A 24,167-nucleotide genomic window follows, 5' to 3' on the forward strand; every position below is an offset into this window, starting at 1 on the left:
CTGATAGAAGTATACATAAAATACCACCGAATAGATTAATTTTCACTAAGGTAGGGATAGAAGAGAGTGGAAAGTAGTGTCAAAGGAAGGAAGGCATCACAAAAGTGGACACATGAACTGATTTGGTAGCTGATGATTAGAAAGGCCGACATTTCCCATATCCGTATTTTAAAATCTTATGATCACATCGAATTCTGATACAAGTAAACACAGGAAATTCAAAATTTAATATAGTACTGGTGTATTCAGTAAAAAGTTCTACAGTATAAAGAACTAACTACATATTATATAACCAACTAATCCTAAATAATTGCAAATATATACCAGAGAGAACTGTAGACTTATGAAGAAAATCTTGTAAGATTAATACAGGACATACAAATACATATTATTAATAAAATGCTTAACTTAAAATCAGTATCCTGTATATTACTCAATCATTTGGGTTATTAAAAAGAAAGCAATATTTATCCTCATGAAAAGAATAGTTAGAAAAAAATTTTTTTAAGGTCAGGAAAAATAGATGGACTAAAAGTTCAACATGACATGTGAAGTAAACATATAATGTGCAATCGCAAAAATATAGTTTCCAAATTGCCTTATGTTAAAACTAAATCATTTATAGCTCAAACTATAGATAAACCTAAATATATTACCTTTTAAAGTACCATAATAAATGTGAAGTAAACAATGAATTAAGAATTAACATTAGGCCATTGGTTTATTATGCAATACTATGTAATTACTTAACTTTCCTTTCTTTAGGTTTGCAGTTATAAATATCTATGCATATTCTTAAAAGTCTTGTGAAAAATATTCATAGATTTGTCTATCACGAAGCTTATGAATGACACTTTCATTAGGGAAAAACTGAAACAAGCTAAATGTCTTTCAATAAGAAACTGGTTAAATAAGTTATGATACATCCATACAACAAAATAATGCAGGTATTAAAAATAATGCTATATGTTCTCACTTGTAACTGGGAGCTAAAGAATGTGTATACATGGATGTGATGACAATGGAGATTTAGAAGGGTGAGAGGGTGGGACGGAGGTGAATAAGAAATTACCTAATGGGTACAATGTGTGTTATTCAGGTGATAGACACCCTAAAAGCCCTGACTTCCCACTATGAATCTATGCATGTAACAAAACTGCATCTGCACCTGCATTCATTTGTATTTATACAAATAAATGATAAAATAAGATAAAAATAAAAACTTAAAATTATGCTAGAGAAGGATATTTAAATCTAAAAATAACATTTGTGTATAAAATGTAGGTTACAAATGAATTGTTATACCACTATTAAAAACACAACAAAAAACTTATACTAATGACTGAAAAAAGTATTATTATACCAAAATATTAACAGTGATTATCATTAGATACTAGAATTACAGGTAATGATTTTTATTTTCTTTATATTTTTCTGCTTTTTGCAAACTATCTACAACAGATATATATATTACTTTCGTATTCAGATAAAAAGTTGTTGAAAAAATACACACAGGACTACCTTCAGAGAGTCTGTAATGAAGGCCTGGAATAACAAAACTAATTTTGTATTATGTGTGTTTCACTGTGAAATTACACTGTGAAATAGTCTTCTCTGCCATAAAATCTTACCGCATTTATTTTAAAAGTCAGCAATATTTCCTTCATATCCTCTTATCTTTAAGAAGAATGAGAAGGCCAGAAGGAATGCAAGAATAAAAGGAGGAGCAGCTAACACAGATATTGATACTAGCCTCTGTAGAATTTCCAACGAACTGTAAATGAAACTTAATTTACAGTGAAGAGTCACAATAATCAACAGGCAATCCAATCATCTTAACAATATCATGGGGGTTCTTGCTATCCAAAGTGTTCTGCCTTTAGACACACGTATCTTCCTTTTTATTTTATTTTATTTTTTTTTTTTGACAAGAGTCTCACTCTGTCACCAGGCTGGAGTGCAGTAGTGTGATCTCGGCTCACCGCAACCTCCACCTCCTGGGTTCAAGCAATTCCTGCCTCAGCCTCCCCAGTAGCTGGGACTACAAGCATATGCCACCACGCCCAGCTAATTCTTGTATTTTTAGTAGAGACGGGGTTTCACCAGGTTGGCCAGGATAGTCCTGAACTCCTGACCTCAGGTGATCCACCCACCTCAGCCTCCTAAAGTGCTAGGATTACAGGCGTAAGCCACTGTGCCCAGCCAACAAAAGTATTTACAAAAGTGTCTCAGAGAGTATCCTAGGAAGCAAACCTCATCTCATAATAAAAGCAGAATGAATAAAAGTTGTCAAAAACATGTAAAAGTTCATGTTATTTTCTCAAAGATAGACACAATTATCCTTTAAGTTCTTTTCGAACTCTAGCAAAATTAGCATAGAATACTTCCCAGTAACTCTCACAAACTCTCAGCATATATATCGATGCATTTTAACCTAAAAAACAAAAACAGAAAAACACGATAAACTACAGTAGAAGTGGTTTGCAAGAAAGACCTTGTGACTACGCAAATCCCAGGCTCCACTTCTGACTCTGCTGGCCTGGCCTTTTCTCAAAGGCAGTATTTTGTGGTTAAAAAAACCACTGGATTAGGATACATTAAACTAGATTCTGTTCCCTGCTCTGCTAATACTATTAAAGCTATAACCTGAGAAAAATCTTGTGCCAAGACCAGCTCAGTCATGGAGACCCCAACCCAGCAGCGCTAGAGGAATTAAAGACACACATACAGAAATATAGAGTGTGGAGTGGGAAATCAGGCGTCTTACAGCCTTCAGAGCTGACAGCCTCGAACAGAGATTTACCCACATATTTACTGAGAGCAAGCCAGTGATAAGCATTGTTCCTATAGATTATAGATTAACTAAAAGTATTCCTTATGGGAAACAAAGGGATGGGTCGAAATGAAGGGATGGGTCTGGCTAGTTATCTGCAGCAGGAGCATGTCCTTAAGGTGCAAATCACTCATGCTATTATTGTTTGTGGTTCAGCAACACCTTTAAGAAGTTTTCCACCCTGGGTAGGCCAGGTGTTCCTTGCCCTCATTCCAGTAAACCCACAACCTTCAGCATGGGCGTCATGGCCGTCACGAACATGTCACAGTGCTGCAGAGATTTTGTTTACGGTCAGTTTTGGGGCCAGTTTATGGCCAGATTTGGGGGCCTGTTCCCAACAGTCATGTACTATTTGCAACTGAATGACTGTTTCTGTATCATAAAATGAATGAAATAGATGGAAAATGACAGATCTCTGAGGTTTCTTTTTTCTTTTTTGCTTTTTTTTTTTTTTTTTTTTGAGACAGTCTGGCTCTGTCACCCAAGCTGGAGTGCAGTGGCACAACTGCGGCTCACTGCAACCTCTGCCTCCCAGGTTCAAGCGATTCTCCTGCCTCAGCCTCCCCAGTAGCTGGGACTACAGGCACCTATCACCATGCCCGGCTAGTTTTTGGTTTTGTTTTGTTTTGTTTTGTTTTGTTTTTGAGACGGAGTTTGGCTCCTGTCACACAGGCTAGAGTGCAATGGCATGATCTCGGCTCACTGAAACCTCCACCTCCCGGGTTCGTGCCTTAGCCTCCTGAGTAGTTAGGATTCCATGCATTCGTCACCACACCAGGCTAATTTTGTATTTTTAGTAGAGGCAGGGTTTCACCAGGTTGGTTGCGCTGGTCTCAAACTACTGGCCTTAAGTGATCAGACTGCCTTGGCCTCCCAAAGTACTGGGATTACAGGCGTAAGCCACCATGCAGCCTGGCCTGAGGTTTCTGTTAGCCCTGCAACCCTACGATTCAAAGATTAAAAGTATGCCTCATTAAGTACTCTTCATGACAACTTTACTTGAAATTTAGGAAAGTAAGTTCCCCTAAAAGGGCCCTCAGTTCTCACATTGGTAGGTACATAGAGGTTAGAATACTTCCAATTCAAGAAGCACTAATGCTAACCTGGGTTTTCATCCATGCTGTGTTGAAAGGAACTGATTGACCCTTCTTCTGGGTAGATGCTATTTCTGATATGTTTGTCCTTTTGGACACAAAAAGTAAGGCCACAAAAGTTGTGAGTGACCATTTGAACATGTTTTTTCATCTCGGGAAAAAAGCAGATCTAGAATAAGGCATGAGATACTGGAAGGTCTCCAAGCCTTAGACAGGCAAGGAGACCTAAGCAGTGAGACACTTTCAGGGACAATCCCAGAGAGATGGAAAGATAACCTCAACCACACGGACACAGGCTGGCACCCTTCTTTCTGCTTGTATTACTTTCTAGTCTGTGCTCTCTCTGCTTGGCCCCAAAGGATTCTCCCCCATATCATCCTTTCACTTCATTTGTAAAACTCTGGAAATTTTGCTCTACTCCTCTTTTTGCTAGGTATACATTTACAATGCCTTTCACGCTAGGCTATAAAAATTACAAACTACCAGTAGGTGCCACTGTCCAACAAATAATGCTACTGCATCTCCTGGAGAGTTAGGGGTTTCCAATTTGGAGGACAGACATGTGATCCCCAAAAACAACCAAGTAAGCTAGATATGGAACAGATAAAGCCTGACATCTTGAAGCTTTTAATAAGGTCCTGTTAAACATTACAGCCTGGATTCATCTCTGCTATGGTCTATGTCTATGTTAGGTCGGATCTGTACAATCTGAATCCAACATGATTACAAGAAGTCCAGAACAGGAATGTTCAGCCACCCACCTCGAATGAAGAGTCTCCCTCTACTGCTAAAGCTTAGAAGACAAGGGTGTGATTTATTTGGGGAAAGCTTGCCACAACCTCTCCAGAGACCTATGAATGGATACTTGGGATAACAAATATCAAGGGACAGCTGCTAGCCATCACTGAACTCTGCACTAAAAGTAAAGCGGATGAAAGAGGCCAAGCTGAAAGGAAGGGATGAATTCACCAATGCTGGTTTTTCCTCTGTGATTATGTTATTTTCTATGGAGGACAAGCACATGTCCAAAGAGCCTCTCTTCATTTTCTGTAGCTTTTTAAAACACGTATAAACTTTACACTTTTGAGGAATTTTAGGTTTACAGTAAATTGAATACAACGTTCAGATAGATCCCATGCACCCCCTTTTCACCCCTCCTTCCCATTTCCCCCTATTACTAACATCTTACCTTAGTGTGGCACATTTTTTACAACTGATAAACCAATATTGATACATTATTAAGTAAAGCCCATGGTTTATATTAGGGTTCACTCTTTATTTTATGTATTTATTTATTCATTTATTTAATACCATTTTGTCTTCACAAGCTAAGAGGTCACTCTTTAGACTGTACAGTTCTACACGTCTGGACAAATGCATAATATCATGTGTCCACCATTACAGTAGCATACAGAATAGTTTTACTGCCCTAATAATCTGTCTGTAGCTTTTTAAAACTCATGTATCTGTCCCCACTTTATCAGAAATTAAAATTTATCAGAAATTAAATTACAAATGTAAAGCTAGTCTCTAATGATAAATTACTCTGGGCTGTATGGAACTTCCATGTCATTTTATATTAAAGGTTATGAACCACATGATCTTCATTTATAAATATATTCACAACCCAGGGCATGACATATAAATAGTCTCTTGGATTCCATATCATGTATCACAGACTTGAAGAGAGAGATTAACAGTCCTTAAACAACTCACACACCCTTCTTTCTGCTTGTATTACTTTCTGGTCTGTGCTCTCTCTTCTTGGCCCCAAAGGACTCTTCCCCCATATCATTCTTTCACTTCATTTATAAAATTCTGGAAATTGTGCTCTACTCCCCTTTTTGCCAGGTATATATTTACAATGCCTTTCAAAATAGGCTATAAAATTTACAAATTACCAGTAGATGCCACTGTCCAACAAATGATGCTACTGCATCACCTGGACAGTCAGAGGTTTCCAATTGGCTACAAAGTTATCACTTCTTAAATCAATGAAAAGATAACTGAAATGACAAGCACTAAACCAATTTAGAGTAAAGATACTTCTAGTTTAGTTCCATATATGTGATTAAAAACCCAGTACAATTTTTACAGGAACTCTTTAGGAACAGGGATACTCTTGCTCATAAAAGTAAATGCATGACTCCTGCCCAGTGAGAATTTATATTTGATAAACTCTAAAGATATAGGCTAGGCGTGGTGGCTTATGCCTATATTCCCAGCTACTACTGAGGCAGGAGGATAGCTTGAGCCCAGAAGGTCGAGGCTGCAGTGAGCCAAGACTGCACCACTATACTCCAACCTAGGCAACAGAGTGAAACCCCATCTCAAAAAAAATTTTTAACAATTTTTTTTAAAAGGTTGTTTCCTTTATCTATTTCTGACTAGCTATATAGTATAAATAGAAACACTTCATTTCCATATTCCTAGGTCATTATTTTAGTTTTCAACATTGTTATATACAGCAGAGCCTTTATATTTAAAAAGGCATCAGGATTTTAGCTTATCACTAGTACTAACGATTGTGAGATGGGGCACTATTTGATGTATCTACCAGCTCAGATGTCCACTCTTCGATTAAAGTTTCCAGGACTCAAAAATAACAAAAACAACCACAGACACTTTTCTAAGGGAGAAGAAATAAGACTCTTACCAAAAAACCAAACCAAGATTTTAACCAGAACAAATTTCTATGTCTTAATATTATGTTTGTAGAAGGAAGCAGAGTGAGAAATCCACTTCATTCCAAACAGCACATAAGAACACTTAGAATATCTGCTCTGAGTAGCTGCCAAACCCATGCAAATCTGTCACCAAGATTTTCTCCAAGCAGTAAACACAAAAGCTCTTCAACTTAAAAAATAAATAAATAAAAATGCTGAAACACTTAAAGTATCCTTTAGAAATAAACACAATACTATTTGTCAAAATCAAAAATGCATATACCTCTGAGGTCTTGGCAGTTCCAGTCCCAAGATTACACTCATATACTTGCAAATGTGCAAAATAAACTATATACAAGTATTGTCACTGCAGTTGTAACAGAAAAAGTTCAGAACAAAATAAATGCCCATCAAAAGACAACAGGTTAAATAAGTTAGGCATACTCTTAAAACAAACATTATTTTCTGTTTTCATTCAGCCATTAAAAGTGACACAACAGTCACAAAACACCAATTATTACATGATTCCATTTATACGAAATGTCCAGAATACGCAAATCTGTAGAGACAGAAAGTAGTTTGGTGGTTTCCAAAACCTGGGGAGATTGGAAAGAAATAGGGAATGAATGCTAATGGGTTTAGGATTTCTTTAAAGATGATGAAAATATTCTAAAATTTACTGTGGCAAAGATTGAACAATTCTGTGACTTACTAAAACCACTGAATTGTACAATTTAAATGGGTGAATTGTATGGTATGTGAATTGTATTTCCACAAAGCTGTTATTTTAGAAAGTGAAGCAGCTCTAAATGGAAAAACATAGAAACATCACCAAGGTATATTGTTCTATGAAAAAAGGAAGATACAGAACACTGTGAATTGCATGATACAATTTGTGTTTTCTTACACTCACGCCTAGCCTGCTTTACTGGCTTATATGAAATACAAAAGAAACTATGTAGTTAACAGCAATTACTTTTAAGTAACTGAATGTCCAGAGGAGAAAAGATTCTTCATGCCTTTTTGTACTTTTGAATTTTGTACAATATTATCTATTCAAAACACATATTTTTTTGAAGTAATATAGCCATTATAGGTTCCATTTATCAAATGTTGTTTCTAATATTCAATATTTTCCAATCAGTAAGATTTACCATGAACAGTTTATTTCATATTTAAAGTAATACCAAAGATTAGCAGCTATTGATCTTTAAGAACGGTCAACAATATTAGGCAATGAATGGCAGCCTAATGTATTATTTTCCTTGTTCCTTGCTTTTCCTGTTTTAATTTGCTTTTAAACTGTTTTCCTGCTAATTGGAAACTCTATTTGAAGGTGACCAGGAAAACTGACATAAAAGGACACATATTTGTTAACTCTGATGTTTGTTAGCTCTGTTAGAAGATCTGTTGAAGAATCTGGTTGAAATTACTATCTAAAATAAAGTTGGTAAATAATCCATAGAACTGATGTAATTCTACTATTTCAAGTTGCACTTTGCTTCTGAGCAATGATGCATATTCATACCATCAAATTTGCTAAATATACATAAAGGCCACCCTATTAAATGGCAACATGTTCAGCTACAGGTCGTTATCTGTAGTATAAATTGCACTGGAAATCCATAATATATAAATATATATTATGCTCTATAAGGGTTCTATGCTCAACGAAAAAGGGGAGTGATAAATAAAACCACCACTTTCAAAAAAAAAAAAAAAGACTGCACTGGAAAGTAAAATCTTTAAGAAAGAAAGACTACAACCACACTTCCATAACAATCTTAAAATTTCCCCTTAGTATGCAAACTGGATTCCCACTAGTTAGTCTACTGCCTTGACAACTATTTACTCTTAACTAGACAAAATTAAGCATTCTTTCCTTCTTCAATATTTCCATAGCTCCATATATGTACCTCTATTTTATATTTATCATAAGACATTGCAATTATTTGTTTACATGTCAGTCTTTTTCACTATACTTAGCTCCTTGTGCAGAAATATCTATTCATTCCTGTATCTGGGGAGCTAGCACAGCCCCTGCATGTAGGAGACATGCCAGAAAGTTTGCTGCATGAGTTACTGTTAGCTAAGAACACTTGCATTTCCTGTAAAACATTCAGCTTTTAAATTATCATGAACTAAAATTAACCCTTCATTACCCACAGTATTCCAATCCTGAAAAGAGAGGGAAGCAAATACATGTAGTTCCAAACCACAAATAATTTATTCCATAGATGGCTCATCTAGGCTAACGCTAAAAATCAATCAGCTTACATAAAGCATACACAAAGAGAAAACAGCACTAAGATAACAAAAATGCTGCTTTTGGATTGCTTTTTCTTTTTCTTTCTCTCCCTACTCCCAGAAAATAGATGTATCTGAACCACAGTCACTTATCAAATATTCATAGATTTAGAATGTCTGAATGTAGCTAGTCGCTGTGCCAAAAAAAAAAAAAAGAATTGAAATAAGGACACACTATAGACCAAAAGGGTTAACAGGATATTTTGATAAATCCCTGATACCTGCTGGCTCAACCTCAGTGCCAAAGAAAACACCAACTGTAAGGCCCAAGCTGGAGCCGTTAGTGACTGGAAAGGGAAAGGTGGCAAACGTCTACTTCAGCCCTCTCTTTCTTACAAATGATCAGCAAACCAAAATAAACTGCCTTTTCTTATATAGGTGATTAATTCTTAAGTACCTACAGTAGACTAGGACAAAGATTCCATGGCTAACTGGCAGAGGTAGATAAAAACACCTGTGTTACTCAAAAACCAAGTAAATGCTTAATCAAAATTTCTAGCACACCAGCTAATTAGTGATAACGTATTTTTGAGTTTTAGCACCTTTTTATTACCCTTTTCATTAATCCAGGCAATTTTATCAACTAGTAACCTGGCAAAAGGCAAATAATGGAAAAGTAAAAATTAGGAAAATGGGAGGTTCCAGATAGTTTACACAGACCATAGTAGTAAAAGAACAAAACTATCTAAAGTTTGTGTAATGATATAAAGGAAACCTAGAAAGAAATTTTTTATTTTTATAGAGACAGAGTCTCGACAGGGTCTCGCTCTGTCACCTAGGCTGGAATACAATGGCATGATCATAGCTCACTGCAACCTCCAACTCCTGGGCTCCAGCAATCCTCCTGCTTTAGCCTCCCAAGTAGCTGGGACTATAGGTATGCACCACTATGCCCGGCTAATTTTTTTTTCTTTCGGTACGGACAGCATCTTGCTATGTTGCTCAGGCTGATCTGGAACTCCTGGCCTCACAATACTCCTGCCTCAGCCTCCTGCATGAGCTACTACACCTGGTAGGATATTATTTTTAAGCTTCCATTAGGTGGAAATCAAAAGACAAAGCTTTTAGTAACAGTTCTTCCATAAACTAGATGTATAACCTTAGGCAAGTCACTCTGAATCCCAGGTACAGTTTTCTAATCTACAAAAATGACTGGAAAAAATGATCTCTAAGACTCTCTCCACCTTAAGTTATTCCATTAGTGCAAAATTTAAAAATAAAGACTCCTATGTTTTGGATGTTTGTCCCCTCCAAATCTCATGTTGAAATGTGATTCCCAGTGTCGGAGGTGGGCCTAGTAGGAGGTGTTTGGGTCATGGAGGCGGATTCTTCATGAATAGCTTGGTGCCCTCCACATGGTAACAAATGAGTTCTCGCTGTTCACGCCAGAGCTGGTTGTTTAGAGCCTGCCACCTCCTCTCTCTCTTGCTCTTGCTACCCCCATATGACTTGCCTGCTACCTCTTTACCTTCTGCTGTGACTGAAAAAAAGCTTCCTTGGCCTCACCAGAAGCTGAGCAGATGCTGGTGTCATGCTTGTACAGCCTGCACACCCGAGAACCAAATAAGCCTCTTTTCTTTATGAATTACCTCAGATAGTCCTTTATATAAATGCAAACAGGCTAACAGATAGACTTTATATAGAACATGAGGTACAAGAAATTTTTTTGAGTCTCCCAGTTCATTATTTCATTCTTTTCACAATCATTTTACAAACTATTCTACCAAGATGTCAATTACTAATGTTCCAAATAATGGTTTCCTGATAAAACAATAATCATAATCAAGTTATTTTAATAAAGTTTTCACTAACCTGGTGCAACTACATTCACTCTAATTTTCTTTCTTGCTACCTCTTTAGCAAGAGCACGTGAAAATCCAACTAATCCTCCTTTACTGGCACTGTAAACGGACTGGCCAGAATTGCCTTTTAAGCCAACAATGCTTCCTAGGACAAAAAAAAGCATATTAAATTCAATTAATGGGGTTATTTGAAAATTCAGAAAATTTATAGTAAACAAAAAGGTAAAACCCACTTCACCTTGTCCTTTGTTAAAATTAGAAATTCTAACCATTGTCATCAGTCATTTACGGAAGATATGAGTCCAAGTCTGCTCCAGATACACAAAGAAAACAGCATCTGAAAGCAGCTGATATAAAACTGCCAATGCAGGTGCTTGCAAATTGATCCATTATGTGAAGGGGACATACTCTAATTTCTGAGTATGTCAGATATGATGAAAACTCTGTATGAAAATTCTGTGGTATTTATAAAGGCTTCCAGCAGGTAGAGGTTAAAGCCAAAAAAAAATTAGTCGGACAAAAGCTGACTAATTTTATGATTCTACAACACAGACATAAGGCAGAAAGCTCTCATTTTCTCTTTAAAAACTAGTTCATTTAAAGACAAATCTCACTAAAATTGAATTACGTGCATAACTCATTTTATTGTTCTGCTTCATTGTGCTTTGCAGATATTGTGGGTTTTTTTTTAAACAAATTGAAGGCTTGTAGCAACCCTTCATCAAGCAATCCTATTAGCACTTTTCCAACAGCATGGCTCACTGTGAGCACTGCTCACTCTGTGTCTCTGTCGCATTTTGATAATTTTCACACCATCTTAAACCTTTTCATTATTATTATGTCTGTTATAATGATCTGTGGTCAGTGTTTCTTGATGTTCACTGCTGTTGGGGTGCCACAAACAAAATATTACTGCTCATTGACAATGCATCTGCTCACCAAAGAGCTCCGATGGAGAGATGTGCAAGGAGATTAATGTTGTTTTTGTGCCTGTTAACACAATATCCTTTCTTCAGCTCATGGATCAAGCGATAATTTTGACTTTCAAGTCTTATTTAAGAAACACTTTATAAGTCTATAGCAGTCATAAATAGTAATTCCTCTCAGGAATCCGGGCAAAGTAAATTGACAGCCTTCTGGAAAGGATTCACTGTTCCATATATCATTCAGAACATTTGTGATTCATGGCAGGACGTCAAAATATCAACATTAACAGGAGTTTGAAAGAAGTTATTTCAACCCTCATGGACGACTTTGTGGGGTCCAAGACTTCAATGGAGCAGAATTACAACTGGAGCCTGAAGATGTGACCGAATTGCTGTAATCTCATGATAAAACAAATGGGTGAGGAGTGGCTTCTTACGTATGGATACACAAAGTTGTTTCTCAAGATGGAATCTACTCCTTATGAAGATGTGAATAGTGTTGAAATGACAAAGGATTTAGAATACCCTACAAACTTAGTTGATAAAGCAATGGCAGGGATTGAGAGGAGTGGCTCCAGTTTTTAAAGTTCTACTTGGATAATGACAAAGGATTTAGAATACCCTACAAACTTAGTTGATAAAGCAATGGCAGGGATTGAGAGGAGTGGCTCCAGTTTTTAAAGTTCTACTTGGATAAAAAATTTTGTCTTAAGAAATTGCCACAGCCACCATTATCAGTCAGCAGCCATCAACATAACATCAAGGCGGGACCCTATGCCAGCAAAAAGATTATGACTTGCAAGAAGCTCAGATGATCATTAGCACTTTTTAGCAATAAAGTATTTTTTAGCAACAAAGTATTTACGTTGTTTTTTAGATATAATGCTACTGCATACCTAATAGATCATAATATAACTTTTACATGCACTGAGAAACTAAACAATTGGATAAGACAAAATTTGACACATTGATTGACTCTTCATTTCATGAAAGATTTCTCTGCAGCATGTGATGCTGTTTGATAGCATTTTATCCAAGTAGAACTTTAAAAATTGGAGCCACTCCTCTCAATCCCTGCTATTGCTTTATCAACTAAGTTTATAGGATATTCTAAATTCTTTGTCATTTCAACACTATTCATATCTTCACAAGGAGTAGATTCCATCTTGAGAAACAACTTTATCCATACATAAGAAGCAACTCCTCACCCATTTGTTTTATCATGAGATTGCAGCAATTCAATTTGTGTGACTTACATTCTTGAGATATTCGCTTTATTCTGGTGGAGTAGAACCAAAGCTACAATATCTGCGAGACATGCTTGTACTGTTGATCTAAATTGGCAAAGCTTCAATTATAAACATTTTGTAAAAGTGCAATTTCATTACATTCAGTACTGCCTGCTGAAGATTCTTGAGTGACCACATCTAATGAATATGTAATAATTTTTAATTCAAGTATCAACTATATGCAAATAAATTCTTGCAAAACAGAAGTGGGGAAGTAATTTTCTGCACCACTGACCTGTACTTATGATATAAAAATTAATCAAGAACCTCACAAAATTTTTTAAAAGTAATTTTAAAAAAAGAAAACATTCCAAACATCTATTAGAATCAACAAGTTCAGTATTAGAATATTTATCTACATTATATATTGTCGGCCAATTAACAATAAAGAAAGAGAACTATGAAGTACACAGAGAGAAAAGACATCAGACCGAAGAAATGCATATAGAGAGAGAAAGAAGTGTTTATCAGAAAGAAAAATACAGAGAGACACAAAAAAAGAAAAATACATGCACGAAAAAAATACCAAACAGGGCTGGTCAGATGGTAGCAGGTTATCAGAACTTATTAACAATAGTGTCACTAAAGTTGGTGGCTAAATATGAGTGGCTTTAAAAAAAAAAAAGAAAGAAATACCAAACAGAAGCTTTAGCAGCTTTGATTTGTGCCATGCACTACTGTTCATCAGGTCAAAAAGTGATAATTTCTGAAACATCAGTGAAGTGTCTGGCAGTTTAAAGTAGTCCTTTCTGCAGTAAGATTCTCAATTTACTTTTTATTATCTATTATTTACTTTTAGCTCAATTCTGAAAGTTTTGCATGCATAAGGAGGACTGATGGGTTTTTTTAAATACACCTGAAAACAAAAAGAATATTTTAGAGTTAAATAAATATACCTCAGGTTATCAGGTGACAGATACAGGCCTGTCTGCCTGCTTATAAATATTCCAAGTCCTTATCTGGCTGTGTTAAAAGGCAAAGGTTGACTCATTGACTAATCTCTTATATAAGAAAATGGATCTCTTAAATCTTTAAGGGTAAATGTCCAAAATGCTCTCATGTCCCCTCAGTTTATTAGCATAGTATTCTTTCCTTTTCTCGTTTTCAAAACAGAAAAACCCTAAATTCTGACTTGGAAAACCATTTCCTACATTTAAAAGAACAGGGTCATTTACTTTTACGGAGCAGCATCCCCCTTTTGTGGCCTTTTAAGGTTTTACCATTTGAAAATAAAAACAAATTGCATACTAGTATTTCCAAATTACCAAACTGAAATAAAATTTCAAGTCACTTTGCATTTTAAGTTCTACAGGCATATACTCCACAGTTTATCTGCCCTGTGGGTTAGATGAACTGAAAACTAAGGGTTACTTACATCCATTCTTAAAAACAGAGAAATTTTATCCTCCTTTAAACCTCTACACAAGATTTAATAGTAACCCATGCAACTGCTGTAGACAATATTACTTAGCCCCTACTGTCTACTTTAATCCCTTGTCCATGTTTTAAAAATTAGGTTCCTGGCCAGGCACATGGCTCACGCCTATAATCTCAGCACTTCAGGAGAATCACTTGAGCCCAGGAGTTAAAGACCAGCCTGGGCCACATAGTGTGACCTTGTCTCTATTTAAAAAAAAAAACAAAAAGTTTCACATAAAAATCAGGATGGTCCAATTTCTCTTGAAAAATCAAAATTGCTGGCAAAACTGGGACCACATTCTTGCACACCAACAATCTACTGAATCTAAGTAGTGGCCTCCACCATTCCATATGGGCGCTGGATATCATTTATCACATGGCTGGTACTGTCATTTTTCTAGTACTCAGTGGTGTCACTCACTTAACACCGGCCTGACTCCTATAGGGATGTGAATGTGTGACTCTTATTTTACTCATTAATCAATTAATTAAATCCTTTTTTCCATAGATAATATAAATTTCATTCATGTTTCACAATAAATTACAAATTAGTGGATTACATATTTTTATGGTAAGGTATTATGGGATAATTATAAATTCACAAAGGTGAAGACTCACCTACATTAACAATAGACCCTCCCTGTTGTTGAATCATAGCCCTCATGGCAGCTTTACAGGTCAGCATGGAACCCAAGAGGTTAGTATGAAGCTGAGATACCATATCTTCAGTTTTTGTTCTTACTAAAAGACTATCCCTACAAAATGAAACAGCATATAACAGTGTATAGTAAGATAAAAACAAACAAAAAAAGTCAAGACTAATATGACATTTTTACTGAAAGTAGAGTGCAAGAAGTGCTTCCTATCTGAGCTAGAATAACTAGAATACCTAGAGTCCCATTTTGAACTTGGCGCGAGAAACATTAAAATAACAATTGATAAACCAAAAAGGATCCACTTGGAAGACAGGTTCTTACCCCGTCTCAGCTTGAGTGGAAATATTCTTAACCCCTAAAAGTAGTACCATGTAGCCAAAATAGTTTGAATGACCTGAGCAACTGTCATACTAAGCCTTGTTTAGCAAGAAAATTAGTATGTTATTCTAAATATTCTCTCATAAATTCATCTTTTAAAAAATAATATCCACTCCATGATTCTATTAGTGTTAAGTTCACAAACTGGCAAAACGTATATATGGTGACAAAACTCAGAAAATAGTTACCAACAAGAAAGTATTGAGAAGACACTGCCTTCTGGAGCACTGGAAACATTCTACACCTCAATATGTGTGATGACTACAATGTCAAAATCGATTAAGCTGGGCCGGGCGCGGTGGCTCATGCCTGTAATCCCAGCACTTTGGGAGGTCGAGGGGGGCGGATCACGAGGTCAGGAGATCAAGACCATCCTGGCTAACACAGTGAAACCCCGTCTCTACTAAAAATACAGAAAAATTAGCCGGGCGTGATGGCGGGTGCCTGTAGTCCCAGCTACTCGGGAGGCTGAGGCGGGAGAATGGTGTGAACCTGGCAGGCGGAGCTTGCAGTAAGCCGAGATTGCGCCACTGCACTCCAGTGTGGGGGGACAGAGCGAGACTCCGCCTCAAAAAATAAAATTAAAAAAAAAAAAAATAAAATTTAAAAATCGATTAAGCTGGACATTTATTATATGTTGTATCTCAATATAAAAGAATTATGGATTGACAAGTTTTAAAATAGTTTTTACTCCTAGTTAAAAATAAAATAAACATATTAACTTATACTAATCAAAGACATATTAGGAATAAAAGTTGTAAATATATATCAGAAATTTATTTAAATCTGTGACCAACCTGTTAATACCAGCTGCATTTACCAAGAAATTTACTCGACCTAAATGTTTCTCCATCTCTTCAAATGTATTTTGAACATCATGTTCTTTAGCAACATCACAGCTAAATGCCAAATGATCTCCTACATAAAAAAGTCAAATAAGAATTAATTGTAAGTTATAATTCAAATTTTAAATGTACTCAATACACATTCGTTAAGCATTTACCTAAGATGGCAGGCCTATGCTAATCTAGAACCTAGAGATTAAAAAAGTAATGTCATGAGGCCTGGCTTTCATAGAATTGGTCTAATCAAACTGGGATGGGGGAACAAAGAGGAAATAAAGTACTACTACAGAAAGTTAATTTTAAAATTTTCTTTTTAATCAACAAAGAGGGGAGGGCTTTTTCAAGTTATAAAGCCTCTGTAAGATTCATCTAACAGTATTTATAGCTTTAACACTGAACTCACACTACCCAATCAGACAGTCTTCTGGGTTTTATATTCTTTTTTGAAATTTATGTCTAATTCTGTCAGGTTTTTGTTGAATTAGTTTCTTTGGCCCTGAACAGGAACTCTGAGGTTTCTTCTTTTTAAGTGCTACGGATGCACTATGGCACATATATTATAACGACTATTATTCAAACCTGACCATCAGGAGAGACAACACAGGAAGCTGTAAAAATGCTAAAACTATAAACCACGGGAGGCGGGGGGGGGGGGGGGGGGGGGGGGGGGGGGGGGACACTTTACTAAAAGCAACTGTTACTTACCATTTTTTAAAAAATAATTAAATGCCAAAAAACACTTCAAAGGAAAATAAAGCATCATTCCCTATGTAATAATCTACCATTTTAATACTCTAAAATGTAGAATTGTTTTTAAAAGCTAAAACAATTGCTTATTTCCTGTCTGACCTTGACAAATATGCTTACACCAACATTACGACATCAAGCCTTTGGAAACAGTAAGTGACCTGGGGAATTATACTTTCTAGATGAAAACCAATCACTCATGGAACACGATTCAAAGGAATGCAGGGCCCAAAAGCATCCTGTGTCTTACTCTTGGTTTTCACCTGAAGACTTGTGGTGTCCAAAATCACCTTTGAAAGCTCAACTAATGGCATCAATCCAGTCCAGCAAACACTGATGGCTTGGGGTGACTCGGTAAGGGTCACCACTCTTCCCGTCCTTTGTTAGAATGGCAAGGAATATGAGCTTCAAGAAGCATTCACTGGCACTCTCCCTGAGTTATAACTTACAGGATTTTTTTTTCTTTTAGAGAGCCCAATACTCTCCCAACCGGCACTGAACAGGTGATACCAAACCGATCAATAATGTTAACTTAAAAAAGAACAGCCACACCTGGCGCCTATAGTCCCAGGTCCTTGGGAGGCTGAGGTGAGAAGATCTCCAGAGCCCAGTAAATCAGTAGTTGGAGTCCAGCCCAGGTAACAAAATGGGAAGGAAGACCTCTCAAAAAAAGAAAAAAAAAAGGCCGGGGCGTGGTGGCTCACACCTGTAATCCCAGCACTTTGGGACCGAGATGGGCGGATCACGAGGTCAGGAGATCTAGACCATCCTGGCTAACACGGTGAAACCCCATCTCTACTTAAAAAATAAAATAAAATAAATTAGCGGGGCGTGGTGGCGGGCGCCTGTAGTCCCAGCTACTCCGGAGGCTGAGGCAGCAGAATGGCGTGAACCCGGGAGGCGGAGCTTGCAGTGAGCTGAGATAGCGCCACCGCACTCCAGCCTGGGCGACAGAGCGAGACTCCGTCTCAAAAAAAAAAAAAAAAAAAAATCACACAAACCACACACACGAAAACAGTAAGAGCCGCAAGACGCACCCCTAGGCCTCTATTCTCCCTATGCCTCCCTGATAGTAAATGAAGTATAATTTTGTCCAGTCTAGTAATTAAACAAATACCATTTTCTGATCTTTCTAACGTCCTTTCTCCCTAAATCAAGGAAGAGTTAAATTCACAAAATGACTAATCCACTATTAATAACCCGGAAATAAAAAATCCTTAAGTTTAAATGCAACAAAAAAGAATTTGGCAGAACAAAGTTCAATTGTCCATTTGCAAAACTCACCAAAACAATTTAGTAACATTAAAGCAAATCAGGTATATCTCAAAACTGGCTGGTACTCAAAAGGGTTTCTTCATGAAACACTGCTTTGTGTATTCGCGCAAGGCCAAAGCACCGCCCTTGGGCAAAACTGAAGGGAGCCCTTTAATACCTGCACTCCCACCTATCCTGCCTGAACTCCTTTCGGCCCAGCCCTGTCTCCGGGGGCCGAGAACTCGCCCTTTTCCCTACATTAAAAGTAAACGGTTACGTGGCTCTCTCCCACAACAGCGACGTTCCTCAGGGTTAGCACTAGCCGCAGGGCGGAGGGTGCTGATTAGTGGGGCCTCATAAGACTACGAGGTCTCAAAGAAAACCCCAAGTGTTCAGCCCTCGGCGGCAGGCTGCGCTGTTGGCGTTCTGCGAGGCACAGGGAGATCGGGGTTTTCTGCACGAGACGCATTCCACCCTTGGAACGGGAAAGCGCCTGCACGCGGTTGCATCGAGAAACCTCAGAGCCCTGTAAGGCCATACCCGCTCGTTTCACAAAGATTTTAAGCGCCTGGACCGCGGCCATACACTGGACAACTCCAGTTTGGTACCTACCGCCGAGGTCACCGGCGGCGGCTTTGGCCCCTTCCAGGTTTCTGGCAATGATCGCCAGGCGGTAGCCTTTCCGGGCCATTAACTGGGCCACAGCCCTGCCAATGCCTCGGGAGCCTCCAAAAATAGCACACACTTTGTCCATCTCGGAGTCACAGACTCGACGGAAAGAGGGAGGGGAGTGGGAGTCCCCTTCCAAGTTCCGTCAAGCTTTTGAACAACCGCGGTTCCAAAGGAAAAACAAAAGGCAACCCGCAGAAGAAAAATACGCCGCTCGACACCGACACCGACACCTCCTGCGGCCTGACTCTGGTAATGCAAGAGGCGTAAAGAGGGGCGAAGAGCTCGGCGACGCCGCGTCGACGTCATCACGCACGGACTCTTCCGTGCCGCGCCTAACAAGTACGCCGGCGAGAGCTCCCCCGGCGGAAGAATAGCCTGGAGGGGGCCTAGATGCACGCTGGGACTTGTAGTCTTGACGCAGGAGAGCAACTGGCGCCGGCGCATTGCTCGGTGGGAAATGTACTTACGGCACTGTGGGGGATCCTCTGTCTCCGCTGGGTCGTTATCAGTCGGGATTCGAGCCCCGGTGACCAATCAACCCGGTTTGTTCGGAACTGACAGGGTTGTCAAGACGCTGGGCTTTCCCTGGCAAACCGGGACGAGTTGATCACGTAGTTAGAACCTAGAGCAAGCATTAGTGGGCTTGAGCCGGTCGGGGCTCCGGTATTTGCCCTTCGCCCAGGTTTTGTTTTGCCTACAGACTTGATGTCCTACCTGTTGAAGAAGTCCCCAAGTATCGCACCCACACCAAAACCTACCCTATCTGTTCCTCCCCCAGGATGCTGCAGAAATAGACCTCTACCCGCCCAGTTGTTACCATTCATCGCGAAGGATGTCGTGAAGATGAATGCCCTGTCGAACATCATCCAGCAGGAGGTCAAGGAATTTTAACTGAATGATTGAATAGTTTTGCAAGATCTATGAAACAAGCTTCGGCTGCTGTAGAGAAACAAAAATGGGTTCCTGCAATTCTGAAGATGTGCTGGGTGCTCTGACAGTTAATAAGCTAAAAATGTCAATGTTTGTTACAATCATAGTGTAAAAAGAAAGCATTTCTTCATACAATATTATTTTACTAGATGATTCAGAAAAGTATGAACCATGGTCCCTACCACTAAAAAAAACTACACCCCAGAACTACAGGACTAATACACATGAAACACTAGGAGGTATCCAAAATCATGCTTAGTAAAATGCAAAATTATATTAACACAAGAGCTCGGAGAAAACGGAGATCAGTGAAGAATGAAGGCATGCATGGAAAAGCTGGATTTGAGGGCTGGGTGAGGTTTGAAAAAAGGAAAATAAGAGCAAAAAGTCTATTAAAAAGTTGAGCATTATTTTAAATTTGTTATTCCTATTCCGTTTAGAGCCAATAAAAGATTTGAAATGGTTTGCAAAAATACATGAGTATTTGATTTTAGAAGGCAAAGAGGATCACTGCCCCTTCTCCCGCAAGGCCAGAATAATAAATTAAGTCAGTGGAAAAAATACGAATAAAGTCATGCTATAAGAATCTATTTAGTATTAAAGAAGAGATTTATAAACTTAGAGTTTCCTGCCAGTGAAAGCAACAAAGAAAATATAATTACAAGTGGTAATTTGTGTAAGAAATAAGCCTCCTGGTTATGCAGCAGAGAAGCCTGAGCAAAACTCCCTCCTCATGGGTCCTCCTAAATGGCACACTAAGCATTGTAGTAGACAGTGTGCTTCATGAAAAGAAAAAGAGATTGTAAGGCTGTTTTTATAGCATCTATTAGACTTTATTAAAAGCAAATACAAAGGAAGTTAAATAATATAAGCAAACAGTCACACATAAAAAACGTGTCTTTGAAACAATATATGTTTGAAACAATGAGGAAACAGGCCTGAGGAAATTTGGGATGGTGCTATATTATAGTCAGCTTTAAAGTCAGGTGCCAAGCATTAAACAGGCCTTTAACTGCAGAAGTAACAAGATAAGAGCTGCATTTAAGAACTATTAGCAGGCCAGGCATGGTGGCTTATGCCTGTAATCCCAGCGCTGTGGGAGGCTGAGACAGAAGGATTGCTTGAGCAGAAGTTCAAAACCAACCTGGGAATCATGGTAAGACCCCCCTCCTACCCCAATCTCTACAGAAAATACCAAAAAAATTAACTGGACATGGTGGCCTACATGTGGTCCCAGCTACTTGGGGGCTGAGTTGGGAGGATCATGTAAGTCCAGGAGGTTGAGGCTGCAGTGAGCCGTGATTGTACCACTGCACTCCAGCCTGCGTGACAGAGCAGGACCCTGTCTCAAAATAAAATTTTTCTAAAAAAAAAAAACAAACAAACATTAGTTTCCCAGTGATGTAAAAATGGGTCAGATCAAATTTGTCTATTCACTTTCCTACTATACACTATGCAATCGTGGAAAGAAAAAACTGTTTTACATAAATTACCAATATAAGGGTCAGCCTAAATGCCATTTGTATTTCTACACCTTAGGTCAAACCAGAGAGGTTCATCTTTTGAACAGTTCTCTCCATTTTCTAGGAAAATGATTGTTGTTTTCTACACATTGTTATTTTAGCAAAAAAAAAAAAACATGGTTTTTAGATCTATGCCATCTATCACAAAGATCACTAACACGATATGAGGTGACATTCAGAATTGTGAAAACTTTCCAACTTTTCTCACTGTATATATACAGTGAATGGATAAGTTGGGCTTTTTCTTCAACACATACCTCAGGTTAAATCCCAAGGTAATTATTTATTTTTTTCCCTCTTAATACAATATCACCACTATCCTGGGTGAGAATACATCTATCACAGCACATCACCCATTAGCTGAGAAGGTTACAGCAGGGGAAGTTTCTCTGTAAGCCCCTAATAGTGAAGTGAGGATCTGTAAATTAAACCGGGTCTCCCTACCCAGCAGGACATTGAAGAAAGCCATTAGAACAACCCACCTTTAGTCTTTCCTTCTAACTAAACATGCCACTTTTGTGGTAATATTTTAACCATATTTTATACTTTAACTTAAACTCACGTAAGATATATTTTCTCTTGTCTCCAACAATCAAAGGAGAAAATTCCTTATGTATAAGGACTGTTATACAAGTTTTTAAATATGCATACTTTGTATTTTTTTATTACAAAAGGAATACCATTTAATTGCTAAAAGTTAGAAAACATAAACTTTTTAAAGTAAATAAAAACTCATTGAAAGCATTGTACACTTTAAGTGAGTGAATTGCATGGTTTGCAAATTATATCCCAATGGAATTGTTATTGAAAAAAATTTAATTTAAAGCCTAGTGTCCTGTTATATGAAATCTGAATCTGCAACTAATTATAAGGGGGTTGTACCTTTCATGAATATTTTTTCATACGTCAAGATTTATAATGCCTAAGATTCCAAATACGCAGGAAAATTTATTTATAAGAAATTTATGAATTATGACTGAATATTCATTGAGAATCCTCTTTACAAACGCACCATACTAAGCACATCCAGCTTATCAGATCCATAATTGAAGTGTAAGCCTTCCTGCCAGCAAGCAGTCTCCCAGGATTCTTCAGGCAGTGATGATAATCTGCATGACCCAAATTGCATGTGGCCAGCATAGCTTCTCACACAGACCATGCTCTTCTTTCAAGAAGAAAGATGAGAAAGCTGCATTAGTGTGGCTGCACAGATATAACTTTTATGATTAAAAAGCGTGTTGATTTCCTCATTGGCCTTCTTGTATCCAATCTGCTGGGTAATCTAAATTGTAAGGAATGTACTTTTTATCACTTTTAAAAGCTTATTTTATTTTGAGTGGAAAAAAAATGTGGCCCTTGAGCTTGTTATTTTGTTGAATTGGCGTTTATGCCTCTGAGGCTGCCCACCGAGACCTAAACCTAGTACTCAGTTGCCTAAGGCAGAAGTATGGAATTGATTCCTTCCCTCTCTCACACATCCCACATCCAATCAGTCACAAAGTCCTACTGATTCTCCTCCCTAAATACCATTCCCACTTCTACACATCCATGCTTTTCCAAACACTGTCTTCTCAACCTCGAATGCTCCCACTACTTCCCCTGGTAACATAAGATTTGTCATTCAAAACGTGGCTCAAACATCTCCCGCAGTGGAAGCCTCTCCTGACCCAAAGGAGGACATGCTGATGTCCTTCTTTATCCGTCCTCTTACCTTGTATGTGTCTTCAAGTCTGTATTTCATGGACTTACTGTGACCTCAGAATCCACATAATTTTAGGAAGACAGTGAATAGATTCTCAAGGATCTGTGAACCTACCAAGCTGAATACAAAATCTCATGTGCTTTTTAGATGAGTAGCTTCTTGCAAGAGTCCACTTCCTTCACTGGGTTCTCCAGGGGAACTTTCACCTAAAATGGTTAAGTGCCAGGTGTAGTGGCTCACGCCTGTAATCCTAGCATTTTGGGAGATGCAGGCAGCAGGATCACTTGAGCCCAGGTATTTGAGACCAGCCTGGGCAACATGGTGAGACCTCATCTTTTAAAAAAAAAAAAAAAAACATAAAACATAAAATAAAATGGTTAAAAACTTTCTGTACTAAATTGCCAACACTTCGAATCCAGAAATGATCACATTAGTTTTTGTTTCCCTGTTGTAGCACAGTTCCTAAGGCTTGTGAATACTAAATAAATGAGTTAACAAATGAATCAATGAGTGAATGAAATAACTCATTTAAAAGGAATTTATTGCTATAAGGAAGAACCAGTGTCGATACAGCTGTGATTAAGATAGACCTGGCTCCTGTTTTCATTGGGAAAATAATCTGGCAAGGAAGACCGACATTAAACAATTAATCATGCAATTACTATTTAATTCCAATGGTGGGAAGACCTATAAAGGAGAAGTACAGGCTGCTAGAAGGGATCATACATAACTAGGGGTTTTGACCCAATGTGGGGGCCTGGGGTCAGAGAAGGCTTCTTCTTTCGGGACATAATGTTCTATAAATAAATAAATAATAACAAAGAAAGATTGCTAAGAATGAATAACTACAGCTACTATCCATGTATTATGTTGCAAAGCCAACTAGGTGATAACATAATTTATACATGAAGAATAAAAATCCGAATTAAAAATTCACTTTTAATGATGAAAGAGATTGTTAGTCAAAGTAGAGTTAGTATTATGCCTAGATGAGGTCACTTAGGTTGGACATTTCACCAGGAAGTACCATGGGAGAGCATAATGCCTGAACTTTTATGAAACTCTTTTTTTTTCCCAGCCAAAAATTTTCTAATGATGTAAAGCCAGCTCTGGATACTTAAAAT

At 37.8% G+C, this 24,167-nt stretch overlaps 1 protein-coding gene across 5 annotated transcripts in view; it reads right to left on the reverse strand.

Moving 5' to 3' along the window:
- CBR4 (carbonyl reductase 4) overlaps positions 1-19,194 on the reverse strand; it is a 107,553-nt gene extending 88,359 nt beyond the window's left edge. For 4 of the 5 annotated variants that reach the window (XM_033215653.1, XM_033215652.1, XM_033215654.1 and 1 more), the window contains exons 1-4: positions 18,829-19,194; positions 16,168-16,288; positions 14,955-15,091; positions 10,713-10,847 (exon numbers count right to left, since the gene is read on the reverse strand). In XM_033215653.1, the coding sequence (XP_033071544.1) occupies positions 10,713-10,847; positions 14,955-15,091; positions 16,168-16,288; positions 18,829-18,970 (535 nt within the window). In that variant the 5' untranslated portion in view covers positions 18,971-19,194. Of the gene's footprint in view, positions 1-10,712; positions 10,848-14,954; positions 15,092-16,167; positions 16,289-18,246; positions 18,783-18,828 lie in introns of those variants that run through there. The other variant, XM_033215651.1, reaches the window with a different exon arrangement.
- Between the last annotated feature and the right edge of the window lie 4,973 nt (positions 19,195-24,167).

Source organism: Trachypithecus francoisi, unplaced genomic scaffold (assembly GCF_009764315.1).
Source record: "Trachypithecus francoisi isolate TF-2019V2 unplaced genomic scaffold, Tfra_2.0 Lachesis_group1, whole genome shotgun sequence".
Lineage (NCBI taxonomy): Eukaryota > Metazoa > Chordata > Mammalia > Primates > Cercopithecidae > Trachypithecus > Trachypithecus francoisi.